General features: G+C 38.8%; 1 protein-coding gene and 1 long non-coding RNA gene across 2 annotated transcripts; one reads left to right on the top strand and one right to left on the bottom strand.

The window, feature by feature from the left end:
• The first annotated feature begins 1,428 nt into the window (after positions 1–1,428).
• Positions 1,429–3,996, top strand: LOC122075656. The gene is made up of 3 exons (XR_006139316.1): positions 1,429–1,595; positions 2,102–2,172; positions 3,863–3,996. It is a non-coding gene; the product is annotated as an uncharacterized LOC122075656 (long non-coding RNA).
• Positions 3,997–20,544: 16,548 nt separating this feature from the next.
• LOC122077450 (protein FAR1-RELATED SEQUENCE 1-like) lies at positions 20,545–21,429 on the bottom strand. The gene is made up of 2 exons (XM_042643402.1): positions 20,893–21,429; positions 20,545–20,829 (listed from the first exon to the last, which is right to left on the bottom strand). Exons 1-2 carry the CDS (start codon positions 21,427–21,429, stop codon positions 20,545–20,547), a joined length of 822 nt encoding a protein of 273 aa, XP_042499336.1.
• Between the last annotated feature and the right edge of the window lie 4,346 nt (positions 21,430–25,775).

Raw genomic sequence — 25,775 nt, 5'->3', positions numbered from 1 at the left:
TTTCATCTAGCAATACTTTGGTTTCATATTTGCACCAAACTTTAGATTTAGGTTAAATATGATTAAAAAGAAAAAATCCATTCTTGGAGTTTTGGCAGAGAGAGAAGTAGATTTTGGGTTATATTCGACATAGTTTTGCCTTTACATGCTATGTAAATATGTAAATATTAGATAGAGCACACTATTTGAAGTATCAAAATTAGATTCGGCAAATCCATCGACTTACAGTAATGTGTTAGATAAGCACTTATTTTGGACCATTCATGTGTTTTCGCAATTTGGCACAAGATAATAGCCTGATATATTAATTTCAATTCCCTAACTAGTGACATTTTATTAGTTAATAATATTTTTTTACTTTAATTAATTAGAATTATTTTGTTGGTTGAGTCAACTAAGAAACTTCTACTAGTCAACATAAAATATTTGTCACATGGAAAGTTCTTTTTATTTTTTATTTTTTTGTTGGATAACATGGCAATAGTTAGATAAAGCTAAAATTGGTGGGCATAAAGATCCTAAGATCTCCGTCCACATGTCAAATCTCAACTAAATGCATTGAGAAATTCAAGACTATAGAAAGAAAAAAAGATGAACTTTTTTTTTTTGGCCAACGATGGGTATCCAGGCCTTCAGCCTAACTAGTCTCGCAGACCCATATTAATCCTACAACCACATGGACCGGGTCATACCGAGGTTAAACTTAGGACGTCCGAGTTTACGGCTCGTACCAAGTTCGTTGCTCACCAACTACGCTACCCCATTGGGTTAAAGAAAATGAACCTAAATGATGCATTATATATATATATATATAATTGAATTTGGGGTTGAAATTGACATGTACGTGATCCAATTCAATTATCATATTTCCAACTCTTAGAATTACTACATGATATTTGTACTTTTGCACATGCCATTTACCCACCCCTTCTCCCCCAAACACCCACCCCCCCAAAAAAAAATAAAAAATAAAAAAATGGCACAACTAATGTTGCATTGCTTTGATTCTTTCTCAGATTGGCAATCTGTAGTTTGTGTACTTAATAGCAATGATACCGCCACTAGGGTCTTGGTAGAGGATATTTTTATTTGATTTCCCTTTTTTCTATGGTAAGTTATAGTTTATCTCTCATCCTCTAATAGAGGCTCATTTCTCAACTAAAAGGACCTCAGCTCTAGAGTTGACTCATGTTTGGTGGTTACAAGACCTTGAAAAACGAAAAAGGAAAAATGACAGGCATGCTAAGTAGGATACCCAGGTATCACGTATGCTAGCATGCTTGGACCGTTGGATTAAAGGTGTAAAATCTACACCATTGATTGTATAGAAGTGGATACAATTAACATACCTGACAATTACACCTGCAAATACCTATGAAAAAAACACACAGTTTGTCGATTTCAAAACTTCCTTTCTCTACATCTTTATCCCCTAAATCTGACTAGGTGGAGAACTTTCCCTTTTGCGAAGAAAAAGCTTCTCTATTGGCCAAACCACCACATCCTTGACTGCATTTGCTATTGGGTGAGTTTAACGTCGCTCTCCTAGTCATTGATTTCGATCTGTTGGGAGAACTTGAGGAAGTCTGATATTTGTAAGTCTATGGGCCCGTTTGATAACGTTTCTCCCGTTTCTGTTTCAAGAAACGGCAGAAACATAAATTTCCGTTTCTAGAAACAGAAACGGAATTGAAGGTGTTTGATAAGTCATATTTTTAGATGTCGATGGTAACCAGTGAAAAAATTACCACAAGCCGTTTCCAGAAACAGCGAAACAAGTTTAACTTGTTTCGCCTGGGTCGTTTCTTGAACCATAAATAAGTAAAAATTTCTATTTCTATTTCTAAAAATAAGTGAAACGAAACAGTTTTATCAAAGGCTTTTTGCACCGTTTCTGCTATTTCTGGAAATAAAAACGGCAAAAACGCGTTTCTTGAAACGTTATCAAACGGGCCTATATCTCGTAAAGTTCCGTGCGAGTTCTTGCGTCGTTCTCTCTGTTGTCGCTGCTATTGATATCCGGAGAACAGATTCTATGTATGTGTTGTGCACTTTCCCTTTTTTGGTAAGAAAACGCTTATATCTTGTCAATTCCATCCAGGTCTATCACTGCCGCTGCTACGGTGTTCGATTAACGTCTCTCGGGAGAAGCTGCGAAACTCTCTGCTACTGGTACCTATCTGTCTCCTGAAGTTATGTTCGAGTTTTTGTGTGGTTCTATGTATTGTCGTTGCTACTGATATGTGGACAAGTGAAGCGCTGTAGACTTTATTTTTCATTAATTTTTAGTGGTTTCAGAAAACCTAGGGCTGTTTGTTGTGTGATAGTGGATGAGGAACATGGTTTTGTTTCAATTCCAATCAGTATTAACTGATGCTTCTAAAACCTGGGCAGTGTGATGTTTCTATGTTACTGCCATCTGCCACTGAAAGGAGCCACTGGCATCAATTGCTTAATTCTTGTTAAGCGTAAGAGGAAGTCCCATAGGCTGATCTAGTCCCAAATGTTTGCATTTTTTTTTTTTCATTAACTTACATTGATTTGTTGGTATGTTAATTATTATTTTTCTCATGATAACGTTTTTGTGAAAAATTTACCACTGATTAAAGGAATCCTATGTTTTTGAGGTGCATTAGCATGATAGATTTTCCACAAAAATCAGGAGATCCTATGTTTTCAAGTGAAACGAAATGTTGTTATGAAAATTTTTATCTTTGTGAAGTCTTGAAGAACAGTCGGAATAGGAAAATTTATGTGGGTAGGACTATTGTTGGACTTTTGATGAGTGAAAAAAGGGGAAAATTGTAAATGTGATGGTTTCCCATGACTGTTGACTATAATTAGGATAGACCTTAAGTCTGAGTAAAAATATAAACCTGGAATCGATATGCAATGTTCATTGAATCATAATTTGTGAAACCCCAGAATTGTGATGCATTTGTTGACAATGCTGTCCACCAGTTAGAGTTGGAAAATGCTCGACTCTTGAACCTGGTCTGATCTGCCAATGCTTGTTTGACATACTTTTCCGTCACATATTTGTGAAATGTGGTTGGTTAAATAGTAATAAATTTAGTAGGCGTGGTCTGTTGATGAACAGATACTGCGACCTCCCCGTTTGAATATGTAACGCTACGTGGGGATGTGGCATCTGTAGGTGAAATAGTAGTAGAGATAAGAGCTGAATTCCACATAAAATTTCCTTATGTTGGAGTAGTAGATGATAGAACATGAACTTGATTAAGTCTATAAATTAGCAGCAGTCGAGGAAGGGAAATTAAATGTTGCTTAAATGTGTGTTTTGTCACTCATTTGAAAAGAGAGGGCATTCTTGAGAGTTATTAAGCATGTCGAAAATGAGGATATTCATAACTTGGTGTGTCGATAAAAGGGGTTAGTGCATGGTAGAGAAGTAGTTTTGCCACACTGGTCATATAAAGCACCGTAAATGATTTAGCGACCTATTACTAATATTTGTAAATGCAATAAAACTGTAATGGACAAAACCAGAAATGTGAGTAGGGAAATTCTGATATTGACCGCAGCATATTGTTTTTTCAATTCATCTTTAATATATATGTTATGAATTGAAGATGAGGGTATGTTTATTAGCATGTTAAATTTCAGATTCTATAAATCCCATTGAAGAAGTTTCATGGGATGGTTTGAGAGGATCTTGTATATATCACACTGCATTCTTTAACAAATTAGAGTTGTTGTGGATGGTTGGTAGGTGTAATTTTTCTATAAGGAGTTGAGTGAGGATTTTAACAAAATAACCCACCAGGGACTAGTAGTCGTCTATGTTGTTGTGATATATGTGTGTGAAATGATTAACAATTATGTCCTTATGTTTTTGTAGGGTGGGAGTAGAAGATGTGTAAGAAAGTTTATGTTGTCTTTGAGGGTCACAACCACTGTTAGTTAAAACGGGAACGGCAAAAAAACAGAAACGTACGGTACGGGTTTTAAACAGATAAAAACGATAAACGGTACGGTCAAAAAAAGGTCAAAAAAACAGGGAACGGCAAATGGACGGAAACGAACGGTACGAGTATTAAACGTGTAGTTTTCAAAAACACGAAACCAAAAAAACGGTAGTATACTCATGCAATTTGAGAGATTATTACTTGTATACATGCATCTAATATTCTAAAAGCTCTAGGAGCCCTAAGATAAAATAGCCCAATGGGCTACAAGAAAATGAGATGTTGCTAGCTTTAGTTTCTCCTTACTCAATGGGTTATAAGAAAATGAGATTTTTTTCCTATAGATAATATGGAAGTTAAAAACAAAAAACCAAGTACCATATTGTCTTCACTCTTCACTTTTACTAATAGGTTTTTTTGTTTTTTAAATTAATTAATTTTTTTAATAAAATTCCTATTTTACCCTTAAAAAACGGATACGCGATTAAAACGGCTGTTTAAAACGGATTCTTTTGCCGTTTCCCTTTTTTTTCGGATTGTATAATAACATACGGGAAAACGCGTTTTAAACGGCAAAAAAACGCAAATGCATTTTAAACGTGTTTAAAACACTTTTTAAACGCGTTTAAAACATGTTTTAACTAACAGTGGTCACAACCAAGGAATATACCAGATTTGGGTGGAATGCAGCGCCCAAGTGACCGGGTATCGAGGAGCGGCGTTTTCGTCTTATCATACTTTACATGAAGCAGAACGTGATTGGCGTGATTTCTAATCAAGAAACAACAATCAGGAAACGGAGATGTTCATAAGGGAATTACTTTAATAAAGTCACTGAATCTTTGGGGAAGGGCCGTAGATCCCTGCAAGTGTGTCATTCCGAAGAAGATAAACCCCCTAAACGTGTTGGGTGCGGGATGATCTCCTTGATTCATGTCTTGTTTTATGTATCTGTTAGAATCATTATTGGGTATTATATTCCCCACTGATACATGTATGTATTGCATGATAAATCACCCGTTAATGAATGAGTATCTTATGTAGATGACTTTTGTGCTCTCATCTTTATTGTAGGCCATAATTGTGACGGTTTATATAAATGAATTAAAATTGCGCTGTCTTTTTTTTAATGATACAAATTTTTTGATGTTAACACAAGTCCTTATTGTATTTTTGGTTGAAGTAATCGAAGGTTGTTTTGGTACAAGGCTGTGGTATGGAAATATGGATTCCAAAAGTGAGTTGAGATAGTATAGTATATGGACATATGAGGGGGAGGGGTGTGGAGAAATGTGGAAGGATCAATGGTCCTTGATATTCCATCAGGAGATGTATGCTATAACCGGTTGTGAGTTAGACAGGGATAAAGGATCTATCGTTGGCTATAATGTTTAAAAAATGGGAAAAAATATCTTCGAAACAGGAAAATGTTATCCCTTATCTTATCCGATGTTATATTTCCAAGTGGAAGTTCCGTAAAGTGTTAAATAACATGGTAGTGTTGGAAGGGATATGGAACCATAGTAGTTGGGAAAATCTTGGTTCAATTTCATACAGATGTCAAGTGTAACTGCTTTGTGGCTTGCCTCATTACGGTCGAATTATGTATCTTTTGTTATGTAAAATTCAATACGATGCTATGTATGACAGTCGGTAAGAAAAGCATGTTACTGTTAGTCATTAAAAATTTATGTGAAGGGATCCCATGCTGGTGATAGGCTCAGTTACTGCATTAGGACTAGGTACATATGAGGCTTTGCATGAATTCCGGTATATGATAATTGAATGAGCTTAGTGTGTAAGAATTAAATAATTAAACACATTACTCGTCACACTGAACATGTAGTAAGTACAGAGTTTGAGTGTATAACTGATTTATATGGAGGGGAGCAATGAGCAGGTAGGATATGACGTTGCACACTTGCACTATATTGTCGAAGGATAGTGAAAACATGGATGGTCATTTATGTAAGAGTAATGGTAATGGTGTATGTACCATTTCCATTATTTTTTTTCTTTCTTCTGTTTTTAATATTGGTGTCACAACATAGAAAGTCGGTTGAGGGTCAACAGCGCTTGATCGTCCCTACACATAAACACCAAATTTAAATTACACCGATGATATTATGAGAACTAATCCAAGCCGTAGATTGCACTTAAGTCCCTTTTAGGCCTTCCTACATGTACATCCTCTTCCGTGGTTATGTATGAAGCATTTTCTTTCAAATCCTTTCTAGGACAACCATCATGGGTTTTATGAATATTTGAAGCTGATGGGTATTGCTTTCTACAATCTCTGCAAAAGAACTTAGTTGAATCTACTCACATGATCATCTCTAATGCTCATATTGGGCAATAAGATACCGATAGCGATTTTATAGGGACAGATTCAGTACGAATGACATAAGTATGGTCCCTGTGATAGTGAAATACCAACCTCACTATTTCAATATATGCATCCCTCTGCATTGCAGTTGCGTGTCCTTTTGTGGTTTCTTCTTTTTTTTTTTTTAAATAATTTTTCTTTTTCAATTGTTTACCCTGAAAATTTAGCATCTACAAATGGGACATTACTCTTAAGTCCTAAATCTCAAAATGTCAAAGATTCGTAAAGTTTCCACAGTTGAATGAGAATGATAAGAAGAAGAAAGAGGATCTAGTTGTGGTTTATGCCTCACCTGAAATCAAAGCTTACAGAGCATTAGTTCGCTGGGGGAGTAAGGGGTGTTTTTTGGGCCACTTATTTATTCATTCATATGAATGGAAAAGAGAAAAGAAAAAGGTGAAAAAAAAAAAAAAAAAAAAAAAAAAAGAAGGAAAGCAGTTTAGAAGTACAGTGATGAAACGCCCACCTGGGGTTGGTTGTTTGTTGGTAGTAGATAAAGGATAGGATCTCATAAAGGATATACCCAATTTCTATGTAGAACCAGATAATTGGGTAAATCCAGTAATTGATAATTACTTTGTCTTGAAAGCTTCAACAATGGACATAAGGTTCAGGTTGATAATTCCAAAATATCCAAGTATGTTTACATGATTAGTGCGGGTAATTACTGTACAGAAGGGAAGATTGAAGAAGGGGTGAAACAGTAAGAACAAAGAAATTAGAAATAAGCAAAGATAAATTTCTCTTCCTATTTCTTCTTCTCCATGTTTCTCCATATATTTTAGCCGTTCTATTTCACAACTGTAGCAAACGGTCATGGATACAAGAATTTCAAAGTCTGAAATTCTACCACAACAATGTCTTTGTTCGAGATCCTATGTCGGAGAAGATTGTAATGTATGAACAAAAATGTTCCATTTGTCAATGTGGAAAAGTTTAATTGTGAGGACCTTAACTAGGCTAAAGTGAACAAAATTAGAAAGAGGAATGAAGGTAAAACCCATTTGAATAATAGATCCAAAACAAAATAATTTAAAAGGAGATTGTTGGTTACCGATCTGCATGGTAAAGTCATGATGGCCTAAGCAAACTATTTCCAACATTGATTCTACTTCTACTATCACAAATACGTATATGAATACGCAACACTCACCTCATAATCAGAATTCAAATCGTCATCTGCACTTGCGCTGCCCCCGCCTTCATATGGTACGTAATATGTTGATTCCTCTATCATTGTGATCTTCCCTACCCACCACCCATCGTTATAACTGAGATGGATTAATTTCAGGTGGACGTGGCCTAACTTGACTATAAGGTACCATCTCTACCAGCCAACCAGACTCATCACTGGTTAACAAAATGTCTCATATTCCACCAGGACTTGCTGAGAAACCAGTGAAAGAACCTTGGCTGCATAATAGAAACCTTCGAATCCATCGTCCATCCCGTAAATTTTCACAGAATCTCTGACATGAAATGACATTCTAACTATTTACTATTCTGACGAAAGGAACATAGCAGTTGCATTGGAAGTATTTACATCCACAAGTAGGCTATAATGAATCTTAATAATTCTTAAATGGAGCTTCATGCCTTGTTCTACCTGAATTGTCCCAACTCACACGAATTGCATTCCGTAGATGATACTTAACAATATAACTTCACAAACCCTAACTGAATCAAACAACTCCAACACATTACTTATCATGTTACTACTGAATCGAATCATCAAAAAAACTGGTGAAACAAATGAACTACTACTGAGATAAATGAGAAGCAGAAAGATAAACAGACCCGGGTTGGCTGGCAAATAAAAAATTGAAGGCTCAGCATATGATAATAAAAAAGGATGAGAGAATCAGTGCGTTTGGTGTATTCATATTACGCTGATTCGTTGCAGTGATTGTAGGCTCAGCAGGTGAAAGTGGTTTGTCGCTCTTTCTTCCTGTTATGAATTTGGTTTTCTTAATCTTATCCTTTGATTTGCGGCCTTATCTGTTTTCAACTTTTCCTTATATATAAGGGATTATGGTTGTCTAGAAGCCTTGGTTACTTACAAATGGTAACTAAAATTTGTATTACCAATGATAATATACGTTACTTCTTCGGTTGTGTCTGCTAGAGCAATTAACCCATAGGTTACTCCATTAATATCTCTTCCCAGTTCTCACATTTTCTAAATGCTTGATTGACTCAGTGTTCCTATTAGAGGGTTCAATAGTTCTTAATGTACATATCAAACTCATTTCTATGTTTTTAATGAGTACATTCTGTCGTCCATGGGCTTCTTCCACATGGAATGTCATGTACTGGTCTTTACCATATAACCTAATAGGAAATGTTTCAGAATCACCCGTGATAATGCTATTGCTTACTATTTTACGGATTTGCTACCTTTTACTTGAGATAAAACATTCTCCCTAGTCATGTACCCAAATCCAAAAAAAAAAAAAAGGGAAAAGAAAAATTAATAACACGTCTTTTGCTCCTGTCTCCCCAGATTAGGAAATATTTATAAATTTTTCTTTGGCATAGGAATATTTTCAATTCGATTCTTCCTTCAATTCTTTCCTCATTCTATATTGAACATTTATCTTGAGCGGAGGATAGAAGGTGCTGCAACCTTTCAAAAATTAGGAAATAGCACACGTAAGATTGTATGCCCTTTTATTCACCCACATATAGACTAACCCATTCTAATTAATGCAATAAAAGGTGTGCATGCTTACGTCATTGTTGTCAATGGTGGCGATTGTTTCGGAAAAACAAATTTCATCCAAAATTTAGCATGGGCTTTTGGAGAATGGCTCTGCAAGGAAACCCATCTAAAGACCTCTTGCGTAATTGGATGGACTTAGATCAACTATGTGATCTTCGTCTTTGTGAGCAGGAGAACATACAACCTGTTTTCCATGTAACTCAAATTCTTGTCCTGGTGGTGAAGTTGTGCTGCTTAGTCTTTAATAATACTAGATGAGTGTCTGCAATTTTGGTGTTATCTGGACTACTATATTTCCTTCTTTTCTTATATGTTGATGTTCACTCTTATTTCGGACATATTACTCATGTCCATTTTGCAATAGACATTTGTATTCTATTACGGAAGTCCAGTAAAGGTTAGCAAACTCAATTGGGAAGGTACTATTTTGTACTTAAATGGGTGTTAGCAGGAGCATTAGTTACGAGTTCATTGAGTTGACTTGGTATTTTGGCCACTGGTTTAGCACCAACACATAGACTAACCCCGGGCCTACTGACACTTTCCCTACCATTACCACTGTGGTTTAGCATATAAAGCACATAATATGGAAGGGTGGGCAACAACCCTATTATGAGATGATGGCTTCTTATTCCATTTTCATCCACATGTGATAACAAGAGAGGAGGTTGAAGTGGTCGGATAGGAAGTGGTAACGAAGGCGCAGTGGCGATGATGGGAAGGTCCGTTTGCGAGGTGTTGCTAACATAATGGACTTAACAAATTTTTTGGGAATGTTTGGAAGGTCTAAGTGCAACAATTTTTTGAAATTAAAAATATTGTTGCGTTAGGACGTTTTATTTTGGTTGTATATAGTGTTAAGTTTTATCCTATTAAGTAAATTAGAAAGCTTGAAAGTAGATGGGTACTAGTTACAAGTTAGGGTCTGAGCATTTAGTTTTTCTGTTAATTTGTAGGACTCAACTTATATAATATGTTGGACTGCATCAAACATAATGACCTTTTATGTTGTCTCAATATGTCCTCAATGAACATGGCACTATTTTCAGGAATTATGTGTAGTATCTTGCCAATTCAAATCAAACTTATAGCGTGGGACCATTAATACGTGCTATCTCTAAATCTATTAGGACCAACTCCCTTACATTCCTTTTTCATAGTGTCACACCCCACTTTCAGTAGACCCAACTTACCATTAGGAATACCGGCGGTGTGAGTAAGACACATACTTGTCTTACGAACCTACTAGGATTTCTGATAGCAGTACCTTAATATTTCACAATCTCACATCACAAACCAACCATAAGTAGCGGAATCAGAGTATAATAGTGGAATTATCAGAATAAATGAGGAAATTATCTAATAGTAAACATAATATCAATAACCAAGTTATTATGTTTACAATCCTTCAAGACTTACATATGTCAAGTTTAAAACATAATATTCACAGACCTGTATCAACAAAATCAAAAATACGCCGAACACCTCATGGCGCTGCGTATGCATAAAAGTCACAAACATAGTCCTGGCCATGCTCCTCTGTGTCCGGCATCAACCAGTCGCTCACTCCGTACTCAGGTTGGAGGAAAAGGAATCCCTAGCCACAGGCACGACTGTACCTGCATCATCATCTAAAAAGTGTGTATACATGGGGTGAGCTTTCCAACTCGCTTAGTGAGGGGTGGGGTTCAAGCACATCCAATAAGACATTCACAATAATAATTTATGATGCATGATAGTAGAAATTAAACTCATAATCCACGATGCTCGTGATGCAATTCATTTGTTTTATTTTCTACCTAACAATACAAACTAAGTCTGGTAAAATGTTACTATGACACATTAGGCTGTATCCTTCGTCTATGAACTGCCATCGACTATGCAAGGATACAAACCCTAGCCGTGAATAAAAGCCTCTCGGTCCCCGTATGCATCCATGGGTCACCCAACAAACCCCTGATAACCTCTTCCTGGCTGTCATGGCACTAGTACTAATCATCAGCCACACCTGACAAATTCCTGCCTCCGGTAACAATCGCATCGTACTGCGGGTGTGGCATTTCAGAAAGGCACATCGAACATACCACAATGGATTATCAAACACCTTTACCGCTGTTGGCAAAGGTTCGTAGCATAGGGAGTGATACCTAACCATATATATGCTACATGCCTTCATAATGATACAGTTAGTATGAATTATATGATACTGGCAAGACCATGGCCACAAAGTGTAATCTATCTCCAAATACAGTCATAGGTACACGATACCGGTAACACAACGGCCACAAAGTGAAACCCATGACCATTTACCTAATCTAGCATGTATATAATAGTTGAGTATGGACTACGTGACACCGGTACCAATCGTCGGCCACGAAGCGTATCCATTTCTAAATGCAGTCCTAAGGTACAAGATACCGGTGAGACCTCGGCCACAAAGTGTAACCCGCGACTACAACTAACTCTAATGCACATAATTAACGCATGAATGCAACATACATATGACAATCATGGCACTGGTACCACCTCGGTCACGTCGAATTCCATCTCATACATACAACTAAACACACGCAATCACGATACAGGTACCACCTCGGCCACACCGGATCCCACCATACATTTTCATAAATTTGTCCAAGACATCCTGGAATACCAAGTTCATCAAGTCCATAGATGTAGCCAGTGCATTGGTCAACCCAAATGACATCACCAAGAACTGATAACGTCCATACCTTGATCTGAAGGTTGTCTTACTAACATCACTATCCTTGATCTTGAGCTGGTGGTAGCCGAATCTAAGATTGATCTTGGAGAATACCTTGGCACCCTGCAACTGATCAAACAAATCATCTATCCTTAGCAAAGGATACCGGTTCTTGATGGTTAGCTTATTAAGCTTCCGGTAATCAATGCACAACCTCATACTTCTGTCATTCTTCTTGACGAACAACACCGGTGCTCCCTATAGAGAGACATAAGGTCTAATGAATCCTTCTTCAGAAGGTCTTGAAGTTGCACCTGTAATTCCTTCAACTCTGTGGGGGCCATGCGGTAAGGGGCTTTCGACATTAAGGCTGAGCCGGGGAGTAGGTCTGTAGCAAACTGTCTCTCGGTCCGAGGGTAAACTTGTCAAGTCATCTGGGAATACATTAGAAAATTCCCTCACCACATCAAGCTCGGTCAATGGCCTAATCTCTATCTTTGTATCGATCACAGATGCTAAGTAGCCTTGACACCCTTTATCTAGCAACTTCTTCATCTGGAGTGTAGATATAATAACCCTCTTGGGTTTCTTGGGCTTATCCCTTTGGAACATAAATTGATCATCATCATGAGGTTTAAAAATGATAGTTTTATTTGCATATAGCACACTGACTCTATATGCGGACAACCAGTCCATTCCTAAAATCACGTCAAAGTCGGTCATATCCAACTTGATCAAGTGAGCATTCAACTCATGTTCCCCTATGGTCACTAGGCAAGGCTCATACACATAGTTCAGACCTACTACACTACCTGTAGGAGTACTCACTGCCAAACACTGAGTCAGTCCCTTGAGTGAAATTTTCATCTTCTTCGCAAATGTCGGTGACACGAATGAATGCGAGGCTCTTGAGTCAAATAGCACATGTGCAGGCAATAATGATATCAATAATGTACCTGTCACTACACTGGGTGCAGCCTCGGCATCTTCTACAGCCATAGCAAATACTTTGCCCTGTGGTCTCTGGCCTTGTGGGGGCTATGCTGGTCTAGGGGCTGCATATGTTTGCTGGGGCCTAGGTGGCATAGTGTATGGTGCATCATCCTTGCTATATGGCCCTGCTGATCACAATGAAAGCACCTAGGGCTCTATCCCATAGAATGAGATACAACACTAGATCGGGAGGACTGAGAAGTCTGACTAGCTTCAAGCTTCCAGAATTGCACCAGAATTGGGTTGATATAAGGCACTCAGAAGTGTTTGCTGCCTCCCCTAGAATCAGTAGATCCCATTGGCCTCTTTCCTATTCCTTTCTGGGCCATAAAATTATCTCTATGTGACTTGGCCACTTGGACCACCTCTGTATAAGTCTGCAGTTTCAACCCAACTATGGTTGATCCAATACCTGGCCTCTACCCTTTCTCAAACTTTTTGGCCTTAGTCCTGTCCCCTCGGAGATGCTCAGAAGCAAAGTGAAACAGTTCCTTGAAGCGTTGTTGGTATTTCAACATAGATCGGGATCCTTGCACCAATTGAAAGAACTCACTCTCTCTCCTATCCTGGAAGAAGGCCCCTTTGAAGTCTGCCCAAGTAGGGTTCGGGTTACTAGCCCTCATAATAGGCTCGGTGGCATTCCACCAATCATCCGCTTCATTCTGTAACTCATAGCCCGTACACAAAATTTTCTGCTCATAAGTGCAACCTATCAATCTAAATACTTTCTCCATTCCACCAATCAATCTTGATGGATACAATGGGTCTTGACCCACCTTTGAGAAGCATGGGGCCTAAGCCGTTGGAACTTCATCATCTTCATCAAGTCCATCCAGCCCTCTACATGAGCCTAGGCTTGATCCGACATCGGGTCTTGCACCTACCCATGCACATTTGGATGCCCTTACCCATGCACTTATGCTCCACCTGATGTTTGAAGGATAGGAGAGGGTATCTGTGGAGTAGGTGGTGCGGGCGGTGCATTACGAGCTCTCATTGCCACTTGGATCCTATCGTGGAACCCAGCCATAAATTGATTTTGTCTTTCTTCGACTCCTCACATCATATTATCCATGATGGATGCCACATCATGTGTTGTAAGTACCGACGGAGCCGGGGGTGCATTGCGGGGTCTACCCCTATTTTGTGTAGGGGAAGCGGGAGGTGACGGGCATGACTGAGATCAGGACTGAGTGTTCTGATGTGATATGACTCCTGTGGAGGAATCCAATTAGTTCACATGCATATACAAGGTTTTATGTAATTGGAACACATGCATACATAGTGGGTCCCACACGTATACAATAGGAAAAATTAGGGTTAGGGCATACATAAGTGGGGTCCACACATATTTGGATCCGATTGCACACATATCAAGAAGGGGCACACAATTAAGGTAATAAAATAATATTAAGATTTCAAAAATAAAAATTATTTATTTTCAAATTAGTCCACCGAAAACAGAGGGGTTTTCACCGAAAATATGGACTACTCCACTGGAAATATCAGTGTTATCTCTGGTGGGAAAAACAGAGAGCCATCTAGGTCCCTTTCTGTCACTGGAAACAGACACCAGAAGCAAGTCTAGTGTTTCTGGTGGGTTGTTTCCGGTGGACATAAAACGCCTATAAATAGCTTGGGTTTGTGTCTTAGGTCACAAAACCCTATTCTAACTTGTGGAAAAGGTGTGGAAACAGCCAAGGAGAGTTTTTCAACCCATTCCCCACTTCCTCTTGCTATTTCGTGATAGATCGGTGCCGCATTCGCACCAAAGGTACGTTTCTTCTCTCTGTAACCTAGTTTTGTTATTTCCTTCTCTGTGAGCTCTACTTTCAGCCATTGAACTAGGTTCTCACTCTTAAATCCTTAGGAATCATCTTGCAATGATGTATGGATGTCGTGTACATACCCACCGTTCATTGAATAAGAGAAGCAAGCCGCTGCCGCTTAGTTCTACCCAATCCTGTTCTTCTCCGTGGCTGAGCGAGATCATTGGGAACTCTTTGAGAGCCGCAACGTGGACCCAGGAATTTAGGTGAGGACAAGAGACTTCCGTGCATTCCATCTCTGTCAACGCTTTGAGGAGGATGAGTGGTATCGCATTCTAAAAGCCAACAAGTACTACTACCCAACACTGGTCAGGTTGTTCTACTCCAACCTGCAATGTGTGAACCGAGGTACCAATGAGATGCTGATCACCTCCTACGTGAAGGGGGTTGAGATCTCCTTTGATATAAGGCAGTTGGCCAACATTCTGATGGTTGACAATGCCAGTGACCTAGTGTATTGCCCACCTCGGACTCCAGCTTATGACTTCTAGAGCCCTGACACCTTTTAGGAGATTAATGACATATTAACCAAGGAGGCTAGTGGATGGGATTGCATAGTTAATTACTTTGCCACTTCAAAAGTTATGTATCGTGCGGTCCAGTTGAATGTCCTCCCCACCTGTGGGCACTACGATGAGGTATCCGTATTACATGCCTATGTGACTGCGTGTACATGGGGGCGCACATACATCTTTCCTATATTCTGATGTGGGCCATGGTATTTCGATCCGAGGGATAGGATCGTCGAGTTGGGAACCTATGCTATGGAAGGATACTGAATGACATCTTCCTTTGCTTTGGGGTAGATTTAGAGGGAGAAGCATGCTTAGGTGATGAGGTCACAGATTTCAACCAAGACTCCCTGAGGAAGATGACCCTTAACATGAGGGAGGTGACACCTGATCCAGAGGCGGGTGAGCAGCCTATGGAGGTAGAGGGTGGCGGTACCGGTGATGTTGGTGGAGATGCCAGTGATGTTGGTGGAGGCATCGGTAGAGGTACAATGGAGTAAGGAGAGGAGCTACTGGGGTTGGAGGTGTTCCACCACCTGACCCCTAAGCTATGGGTTCTATAGCTACTTCTACATCTCGGGGCACTAAGGGTGTAAGGCCTTACGGTCTCAATGATGTTATAGCCCGTCTGGACACCACCACATCACTGATGAGGAGCATAGATGGCCGCCTCGAGAGTATAGACAAGACCTATTGTCTTATGGACAATAGAGTGGCCTCCTTAGAGGCATAGATGCAGGCGATGGTCTTCCATCTTGGTATTCTAGTGCCTCCTCCAGGAACGCATGTCCGAACTGGGCTCAAGGCCAAGGATAGAACCAACAGCAGCAGTAGCAAGAATAGTGGTATGTTTGCCACTGTAGTTTTTAGGATTTCCCTTTATACTTTATTTAAGTTTGATGTTTTAGGTTTTAGTTGAACTTTTTACTTTCTGTCATTTTCTTTAGTTGTTTAATTTCCTAGACTTAGGCTAGTTAGGATTTCCTACCTTTAGTACTTTATTTTTGTATGAAAAGTGTAAGATGTATATTCAAGTTCTCTATTATAATGAAACAACTTTAACACCTATACTTGTCTCCTAATTGTGCGATTATATTATTGTTGTCTTGAGATTTTTATTTATATCCTAATTTCCCCAAGTCGTAGTTTAGTCGAGATTGTGAGTTAAGGCAGAGCTTCACCCTTTGATACCATAGCTATCACACTCCACTTCTAGTAGACCCAACTTACCATTAGGAATACAAATGGTGTGAGTAAGACATGTATCCGTCTTACGAACCTACCAGGATCTCTGATAGCAGTACCTTAATATTTCACAATCTCACATCACAAACCAACCATAAGTAGCAGAATCAGAGTATAATAGCAGAATAATCAGAATAAATGGGGAAATTATCTAATAATAAACATAATATGAATAACCAAGTTATTCTGTTTACAATCCTTCAAGACTTAAATATATCAAGTTTAAAACATAATATTCGCAGACCTGTATCAACAAAATCAAAAATACACTGAACACCTTATGGTGCTTCCTATGCATAAAAGTCAAAAGCACAGTCCTGGCCATGCTCCTCAGTGTCCGACATCCACCAATCACTCACTTCTTACTCAGGTTTGGAGAAAAAGGAGTCACTAGCCACAGACATGATCGTACTTGCATCATCATCATCTAAAAAGTGTGTATACGTGGGGTGAGCTTTCCAACTCGCTTAGTGAGGGGTGGGGTTCAAGCACATCCAATAAGACATTCGCAATAATAATTTATGATGGATGATAGTGGAAATTAAACACATAGTCCATGATGCTCGTGATGCATTTCTTTTGTTTTATTATCCACCTAACAATACAAACTAAGTCTAGTAAAATGCTACTACGGCACATTAGGCTGTATCCTTTGTCTCGGAGCCACCATCGACTACGTAAGAAAACAAACTTAGCCGTGAATAAAAGTCTGTCAGTCCCTGATGCGTCCATGGGTCACCCAAGAAACCCCTGATAACCCCCTCCTGACTATCATGGCATCGATACCAATCATTAGCCACGCTTGAAAAATTTCTGCCTCTGGCAATAATCACATCGTACTGTGGGTGGGGCATTCTAGAAAGGCACATCGAACATACCACAATGGGTTATCCAACACCTTTTCCCCTATTGGCAAGGGTTCATAGCATAGGGAGTGATACCTAACCACATATATGGTATATGCCTTCATAATGATACGATTCGTATGAATTACACGATACCGACAAGACCTCGACCACAAAGTGTAATCTATCTCCAAATACAGTCACGGGTACAGATACTAGTAACACATCGACCACAAAGTGAAACTTGTGACTGTTTACCTAATTTAGCATGCATATAACAGTTTAGTATGGACTACGCGACACCGATACCAATCGTCGGCCATGAAGTGTATCCATTTCCAAATGCAGTCCTGGGGTACATGATACCGGTGAGACCTCAGTCACAAAGTGTAGCCCATGACTACAACTAACTCTAATGCACATAATCAATGCGTGAATGCAACATCCATACAGCAATCATGGCACCGGTACCACCTCGGCCACGTCGGATTCTGTCTAATACATACAACCAAATATATGACGATCACGATACTGGTACCACCTTAGCCACACCGGATCCCACCATACATTTCCAAAACAATTCATATCATAATCATAAAAATGAAGCAAGTGATAGAACATCAACCCTCACCTTGTTGATCTTTGCTTGTGTTAGAGTTCAAATAAGGCCATCGACCAATCTACTCAGTCTTGGTCTTGGAGCTTGTGCGTGTCACTGTTCTAGACACAAGGGCAATCATACATTAGTACGTGTCGAAAAGATCGGGAGAGGCCCACTTGGGTCACCCCCAAAAGGAACAATCAAGGTTCCCCAGTGACAATAATGACATCGGAAACACCCATCGAAAACAGGGTATTTTCACCAAAAATATTAGTGTTGTTTCTGGTGGTGGTGACAGAGAGCTCATAAGCCTCTGTGGTTCATCGAAAACAACCCACCGAAAGTAGGCCCAGTGGATCTGGTGGCTTGCTTCTGATGGTGGTATAGAAGTGTCCAACCATTTTAGGGCTTTTTAGCTCGGGCCCGATCGCCGAGATTTGTTCCATGGAGTTTGTAAGGAATGTCCTAGCATCATTCTAAGCCAATAAAATCTTGATTCCACCGAGCCATTTGGGAGATACATCGATCAAACGATTAAAATCGTAGTTGGTCATTTGACAATACTTGTTGCCGGAGTTCACTGGGCTTGGTTTGAGGTCGGCAACAACACCGGGAGGGTGGAATAGGCATTCCATGACCTCAACATGGTTTGCACACTAAGATTCCATCCAAAACTAGCTTAATCTAGGTTAAAATGAAGAGAGAAAGTGGTGGAAGTGAGTGCACTTACCTCCGGCAACGATTCCGACGACTAGGTGGTAGCAGGCACCAAAGTTAGACCCTTCCTTCTTCTTCCTTTTTCTCCTCTTTCTCTCCTCTCCTATGTTGGATACTAAGGAAATGAAAAATCTTAGGGTCTGTTTGGTTGGACCCTATTCGGACCGATTGGGTTAATATGACTTTCGGAGCCCGAGAACCCCAACTACTTAGGTCTGCGAGATGCTCTTGACACGAGGAAAGTGTGAAGGATGACTTGGGATCATCGGAGACTGTCTATGATGCGAGTGGTGGGACCCACGGGCATCAGAACCTTGACGGCAATCTGTTAGGCTCACCGAAAATAGCCCACCGGATTCAACCCCAATGGATCTAGTGGCTTATTTTTGGTGGTCCTGTCTTGACTGCTTGCTCCCCTATAGTTGGTCTGCAAGGGTGGTTGCCCTCGACCATAAGTAGCCACACTTATGGTCTTTGGGTAACTTTAGTATGTGCCAAGATTTATGTGTGAGGAGTTAGGTCACTTACTATTTGGGATTGGAAGGTACAAACCCCTTTCAGTTAGATTGACATACGATGCACAAACACTTAGGGTCATCTCTCCCGCTTAGGCAATGGGCGGCCGTGAGCCAAAATCTGACCGTACTTTCGATCTCTGGTCCGAGACCTATCATAACAGTTCAAATTAGACCGAGTCAGGGCGCGGGTGTAACACATAGAGAGATTAGGAAGCGTTAGGAGGATCTCAACAAGAAAATATCATGGTGATTATATTGGTTTAGACTAGAATGAGAACATCAAGATATAACAGGTGTGATGACCTACCAAGCCAAAATCTCTTTCGAACAGAATTACTAACTTCTTTTCCCAACCACAAATGACTAACAGGAAACCTTTTGGTTTAATAATGGTTCTTCAATATATATGGACTTCAAATTGGTTGAGGTGTTGTGCATGATTTTCTAGTAATATAACTACTACATTGTATATGGACTAACTTTGGTTGGACCTCGGGTTGGAGTGGAAAAGGATTTCACTGAAATGTTGTCAACGTTGACTAGCAAAATATCTTCTTCTAAACTAGCTTCTCTTTACCAATGAAATCAAACCCCAATATAGTGTTAACGAACGTGTAATAAATCAACATTTTAATGCGTTTTACTCCATTTTTTAAATTAGTAGTAACACTACCCCATATTTATGCTTTGCCAATCAGGAGTAATTAACAACTGTACGACAGGTGCTACATTACAAGATTTTATTACCCACATCTTATGGTTTCCAATTGGGATCTAACACGACCTCATAATGCTTGTAATTCGTTTATTTTTTCCTTAAGGACTATACATATACTTTTTATTAATGTCCTATGGGTGGAAGCGAACATTCAATCATACTTTCACCCATTCGTAAGTAACAATTGGGTTTGTTGGACCTTCTCTATAACGCTGATGCTCTATAAGGCGTTGAATCTATCAATTGATCCGGGAACATAAGTATTGAGTGAAGATAGTATCCCTGATATACACTAGATATTAAAAAAGAATGGAATCTCAAATTACATGTAATGACTCTGTTCGCACGTCATCACCTAATTGCATTTCGCATTGCCCATTCAACCAGACACCTTACCCACCACTTATCAAAATATGAACCATTCACACTCCATATAACAGTTGTCTACGCAACTACTTACCAATAAAAGGATCCACATAAAAGCGTACAAGCTGCCAAATGTGTGTTTGACATACATTTGGTCACTGTCATTCAACTTGCATTTTACACAACAATATAATCTATAAGATCATTACATGGACATCATAGTTCCACATAACTTACGGGAAGTAATAAATTTAGTTCACAAATCTGACAGACTGCCTTCGAAGATATCTTCCCTCATACTTGATTCTGTTTCAAACTGTCTACTTATCGAATCACACGTTATCTTATTATCCCCAAGAAACCCACATTTACTGCATCTGTTCTTCCTCTTCTCTTTGCATTCCTCCATTGGATGTTTTTCACGGCCTTTTCCTTTTGGTTGACATGACCTACAACATGCTATGGTATCTTCACACGATCATGGCTTTCTAGCCTTGCTTCAACAGTAGTTTGTGTAAGATTTGTTGAATCTTCATATAAACCACCAGTCAAATTTTGCAAATTGGTGGGAAAATTGTCATAGAACCATTGACATATTCTCATAGCAGCTACATAGCCATCTGGTGATGAGCAAGTGAAGGACATCATTGACAAATGGACTTTCCGTAATCTCCATAGCGATCGCGTTGTTATAACATCATTTGAGTTAACTGGAATACCAGAGGACAGGCCAGAACTAGCTTCCTTCATCCACCTATATATAATGTACTTTAATGGAATAACAGCACAGTCCAATAACTAGAGCACCTTCAACGCATACTTACAAAGTATACCCATGAACTCCAAAAAACGACACTCACATTGGACCTCCTGTGATGAGTCATATATCACCATGCATCTTTGCTCAATTGGGATCTTAAAAGGCCCCACCTTAAACTTACGCACTAGCCCTTCAGCTGATTCCTCTTTAACAGATAGGTTAAAGCTGGAAATGAGATATTTCTTAAAAATATCAAACATCCTCCTAATGTACACCTCACCCACATTCTCTTTTAGAGGATATTGTGAGGACAATTGAGGTAATTGGGTAGATGTTCTCAACTCCACCTCATCTCCCTTCTCTCTATGCCTAGCGATAGCCTTTTCATATTGTTTGACAAATTTGTACGATGTCATTGTTCCCTTAAAACAATCTTGGAAGTAACTGTTCATCCCCTCACATCGTTGTGTGGAGCTCATCCCCACAAAAAAATGCTTCTTGAAATAACATGGAACCCAATGCTCCTTCTGGGCATACTTATTGCTCAACCAATAGTTGTCTTTCAAGTTATATTTCACAACCATTGCTTCCCATCGCTTAAAATAATTTTCTTCCATCCATGTACGATATATACATTGATTCCATTCCTACTTAAATTCCGAACATCTATACTATAAGGGACCTAGATGTTCTTGGGCATACTTTGCAACATGCCATGAGCAAAATCTATGGACTGCATTTGAGAAACACTTGACACAGTGGATACAATGCCAGTGCACTCATCTGTAATAATGGCACTTGGTTCCTTGTCTCCCATTGCATTCATCCATGCTCTGAACAAGCACTCAAATGACTCCTTAGTTTCATTGGCTATCAAACCACAACTGAATAAAATAGATTGTCCATGGTTGTTCACATCAGTGAATGACCCAAATGGCCACCCATATCTGTTCTTCTTATACGTTGTGTCAAACACGACAACATCACCAAACAATCGATAAGTAGACCTCGCTCTACTATAAACCCAAAAAATTCCACTTACCATCCCATTATCTGATAACTTAATGGAATATATAAATCCAAGTTCTTTGGCTCGGATGGAGTCAAAATATGCAAAAACCGCTTGGCAATCCTCTGTACACATCTGCCTTTCATTGCTCTTCATAAATCTTTTCAGTTTTCCCTCCAACACACTAATATTACATTGACCATTGAATATTTTTACAATTACAACATTAATTTGTGTAGGACCCAAACCACTCTTCTGGAGATTACCAACTATCAACTTTATTTCATCTGATAACTGTTGGTGTGAGCCAAGTCTGAATATTTGTTCTGGAACAACCAATGGGCCATTGTGCTTAGCCTTAAACTTTTCAACTACCCAATCATTTGAAGCAGCTTCAAGCATAATAAATTCAGGACAACCAGCCCTTACCTTTGCTCGACGATGCACCTCTCTGCCCTTTTGATTCTTGCGGTTTAAATTTCAGAAACTTTCTTTATAACAAACAAACCTCTTTGGCAATACCCATCTTGATCCATCTAACTCCCTTATCCTTGAATAATTCATTCAATGTATGTGCACACTAAAGCCTCTCCTCCTCGCATACTCATTATAGAGAGAGTAGGCTACATTTAGGTCATCAAATGTCATCCCAATGTAAGGCAAAATCTCTGCTGATTCAGTACCTCTTGGGGTTGTTCCACCTATGTGTGCACCATCACTTGCTACATACACTTTATTCTTCTCTTCATTAGCTTCTCCACCACCATTGCCTTTCGCTATACCTTCATCAACACCAATCCCTTCCTCATTTACTACAGATTCTTCTGTCTTGTCATCCCATTCTTCTAGTTCATTCTCCATCTCCCTTGCATATGCTTCTGTAACTTGCTCTAAGTCTGATTGTTCGTTGCTACCATATACAAATTCTGTCAAAAGCATCAAACACAATAGCATCTTGTACCACAAATATTTTTTCTGAATTCACCTGCAAGAACTATTTATTAATCCAATTAATTTACCTTTTTCCATATAAAACCAGGTACTCCTAACGGTAGATTCTTCTTTCACCACATCACCCATCTCTATTGATGCCGCAATAATAAGTTTCCCTTATGAGCTTCAACTTGTACATAGCTTCCACAACAAAATACTGTCCAATTTTATAGGCTAATCAATGCATCCCAGAAGCACAATAATTGCAACAATAACCTAAGACATTTCACTAGCCCGAAATTTCCCAATTAATCAATGCTATAAAAAGCCACATTTTGACATAAATAAACATAAAATAAATAATAACATGAAAACCACATTTATAACATAAAAGGGAAATTCCTAACCTGCAACCTCTACTGCTGTAACATGCATCTAAATTAATGCAAAACAAATTAATCCATAACAAGTCGGACGTGTTCAAGATTGTGCTCGATTTCACTTTTTACCACTGTCATGTTTCTGGATTACATATCCCAACAACCAACCTAGCATCTTCCCCCAAATGAACCAAAATTGCAATCTTTACCTAATCAACACAGCATAAAATAATAGGGGTACCACCTAAACAATGTTCAATAGATCTTGAGTTGATTCGCATCCACATGTTCATCACAGCGTACAACTAGGGTGTGGGTGGGGAACATACTAGCGCCTGTGTGTATATTTTTTAACGTTGAGAGAGAGAGACAGAGAGAGAGAGAGAGAGAGAGAGAGAGAGAGAGAGTGAGAGAATTTTACTTTTTCATTGTCATATGTTTGCCAAAAATACCAATTTTCAATTGACTACAAGCCTATAATTGTTTACCAAGTTTAAAACATCATAACAATAATCTTACATTTTCAACTACTAATTATAACGAATCTGATGATTGACATTGGAGTGGGATGTTATTCTCTTCCACCTTTCCCATCTTTTGTTTCCCACCTAAACATAAAATAATAATAATAATAATAATAATAATAAAAATAAAAATAAAAATAAAAATTAATATTATGCTAAGCAGGTTCCAAACCTAGGCTTCTAAATATCATGTAACATGGTTTAACCAAGAAAAAATGGATTCAAACCACGTACATTTCTCAAATTGGTTGGTAAGATGATTGCAAATAATTTATGTTGAATGTTGACCTATTAAATTACATATACAAACTGGTAAGTTGTTTCTTAACAAGATGTGTAACGGAACACTGTACTATTGCTTTGCAGTATGCTTTTCCTGCTATACAAGTGTGGTCTTTTACAAGTCCCAACTTCTATTGCTAAGGAACATCGACTATGATTGCCCACTCCTATTTCCTTCTATTCTTCCCTCTCTTATTTCTATTCATATCAACGCATCTTCAACCACACTTTGGTCAAGAATCAGCCCAAGGATTACCTGTCCTACCTCCAGAAAGCAAACTTCAGCTCCTCTTTTTGCATCACTGCTGGACAAGGTACTATCCAATACTGAGAATAGCATTCTCCCTTAGATTCATAAGTTCTCATCAACAATTTTTCCTTTCCATGTTCACATTTAAAGAATAAAATATTGTGAACCTATAAAGGGATGATTACGGTACAAATTTGCTTAATTCCATCAATTTCAAAATTAGAAAACTCTATCAAATCATGCATCACTAACCACGACACCAACCATAACCTTCCCACAACATTCATGCATTACTAACTACTTATCTACAAATCTCATTTTAAAAGGATGTCATATAATGAGCCACTCAAAACTAGGCAACGCAAGAAAAAAAACCAGGCAAATAAAATGGAAAATACTATTTCATGTTTTGCCCCATTCAAAATCAAACTCAAATTCAAATAATGATTAAGCACAATTATTACATCTTCAGTTCTAGCGCTACCTTCTCAATTTACTCATCCTTGGACTAACCTATACCCACCTGGACATCCACACTATCAAAATTATTCATTTCCATGAGAGTTCTCAATGTATTTAGTTAACCATGAATCTAAACTGACCCTATCACACTTATATGCAATTAACCGCAGAAGAAACCAAAAATAGGGTGGAATACCTTTGCAACCCTCGTCCTGTCCCTTGGTCATCGAGAATTCATGATTTCTCCTCTCTTTGTGTCAAATATTGATACAGAACTTGGCTTCCGAGCTCCGAAATCTAATGCATTCCACCAACAACATTACAACTCAATCGCATTAAACAGTTCAAATACAAAAAAAATAAAAACATAAAAGGGATATAAATTTTATAATAAATTTACGAGGGAGATGCAATAGATCTCCTCTACATCAACGGAAAAATTTGCATCTTTCCTTCGTCTTCCGTATCTCTTACAGTCCTTAAAACCCTTAACGGCAGCAGCATCAACCTTGCTCACTACCTTTAGATGAAAAATTTTACCGTCGTTTCCCAATCAGGAGTAACTACCTTACATTTCTTCTGTATTTGGGCTTTGCTCGATGTTGCCACTGCACCCACAGCCTCATCGTCTACAACTATATCCTTGAACGACATCGTTGCTTTTATTTCATTTTCTGTGTCTTTGGACTTCTGATGCTTTTTGGTTCTGATGACTACGATATGTTCCTTCTTTCGGTAGCAGACCCAGTGAGTTTCTCCTTCAAGTATGTGGGCTTCCACTACCATAGATGAGAGAGACAGTGAAAAGAGAGGCAAAAGGAGAGAGATGAAGAGAAAGAAGACAGATGATGAGAAAGGAAGTCTGAAATTGACAAACTGTGTTTTTCTCGCAGGTAATTGCAGGTGTATTTGTCAGGTATGTTAATTGTATACACTTCTATACAATTTTTAAATCAATGGTATAGATTTTTCACCTCTAATCCAATGGTCTAGGCATGCTAGCGTACCTGATACCTGGGTATCCTGCTAGCATGCCTATCCCTCTCCCAAAAAAAAAAAAAAAGTTGCATGCATTTTCGACATAAAAATT

The sequence above is a fragment of the Macadamia integrifolia genome, chromosome 4, assembly GCF_013358625.1.
Source record: "Macadamia integrifolia cultivar HAES 741 chromosome 4, SCU_Mint_v3, whole genome shotgun sequence".
Lineage (NCBI taxonomy): Eukaryota > Viridiplantae > Streptophyta > Magnoliopsida > Proteales > Proteaceae > Macadamia > Macadamia integrifolia.
Note: the sequence above shows the minus strand (reverse complement) of the source record. Positions and strands in the feature narration are given on the sequence as shown.

Excerpts from the sequence above, each read along its gene's own strand:
- LOC122077450 (XM_042643402.1), bottom strand. The coding sequence starts at position 21,429 with ATGGTTGTGAAATATAACTTGAAAGACAACTATTGGTTGAGCAATAAG. Across the intron at positions 20,830-20,892 it reads TTTGTAAGTATGCGTTGAAG|GAAGCTAGTTCTGGCCTGTC; the intron begins GTGCTCTAGTTA and ends AGGTGGATGAAG.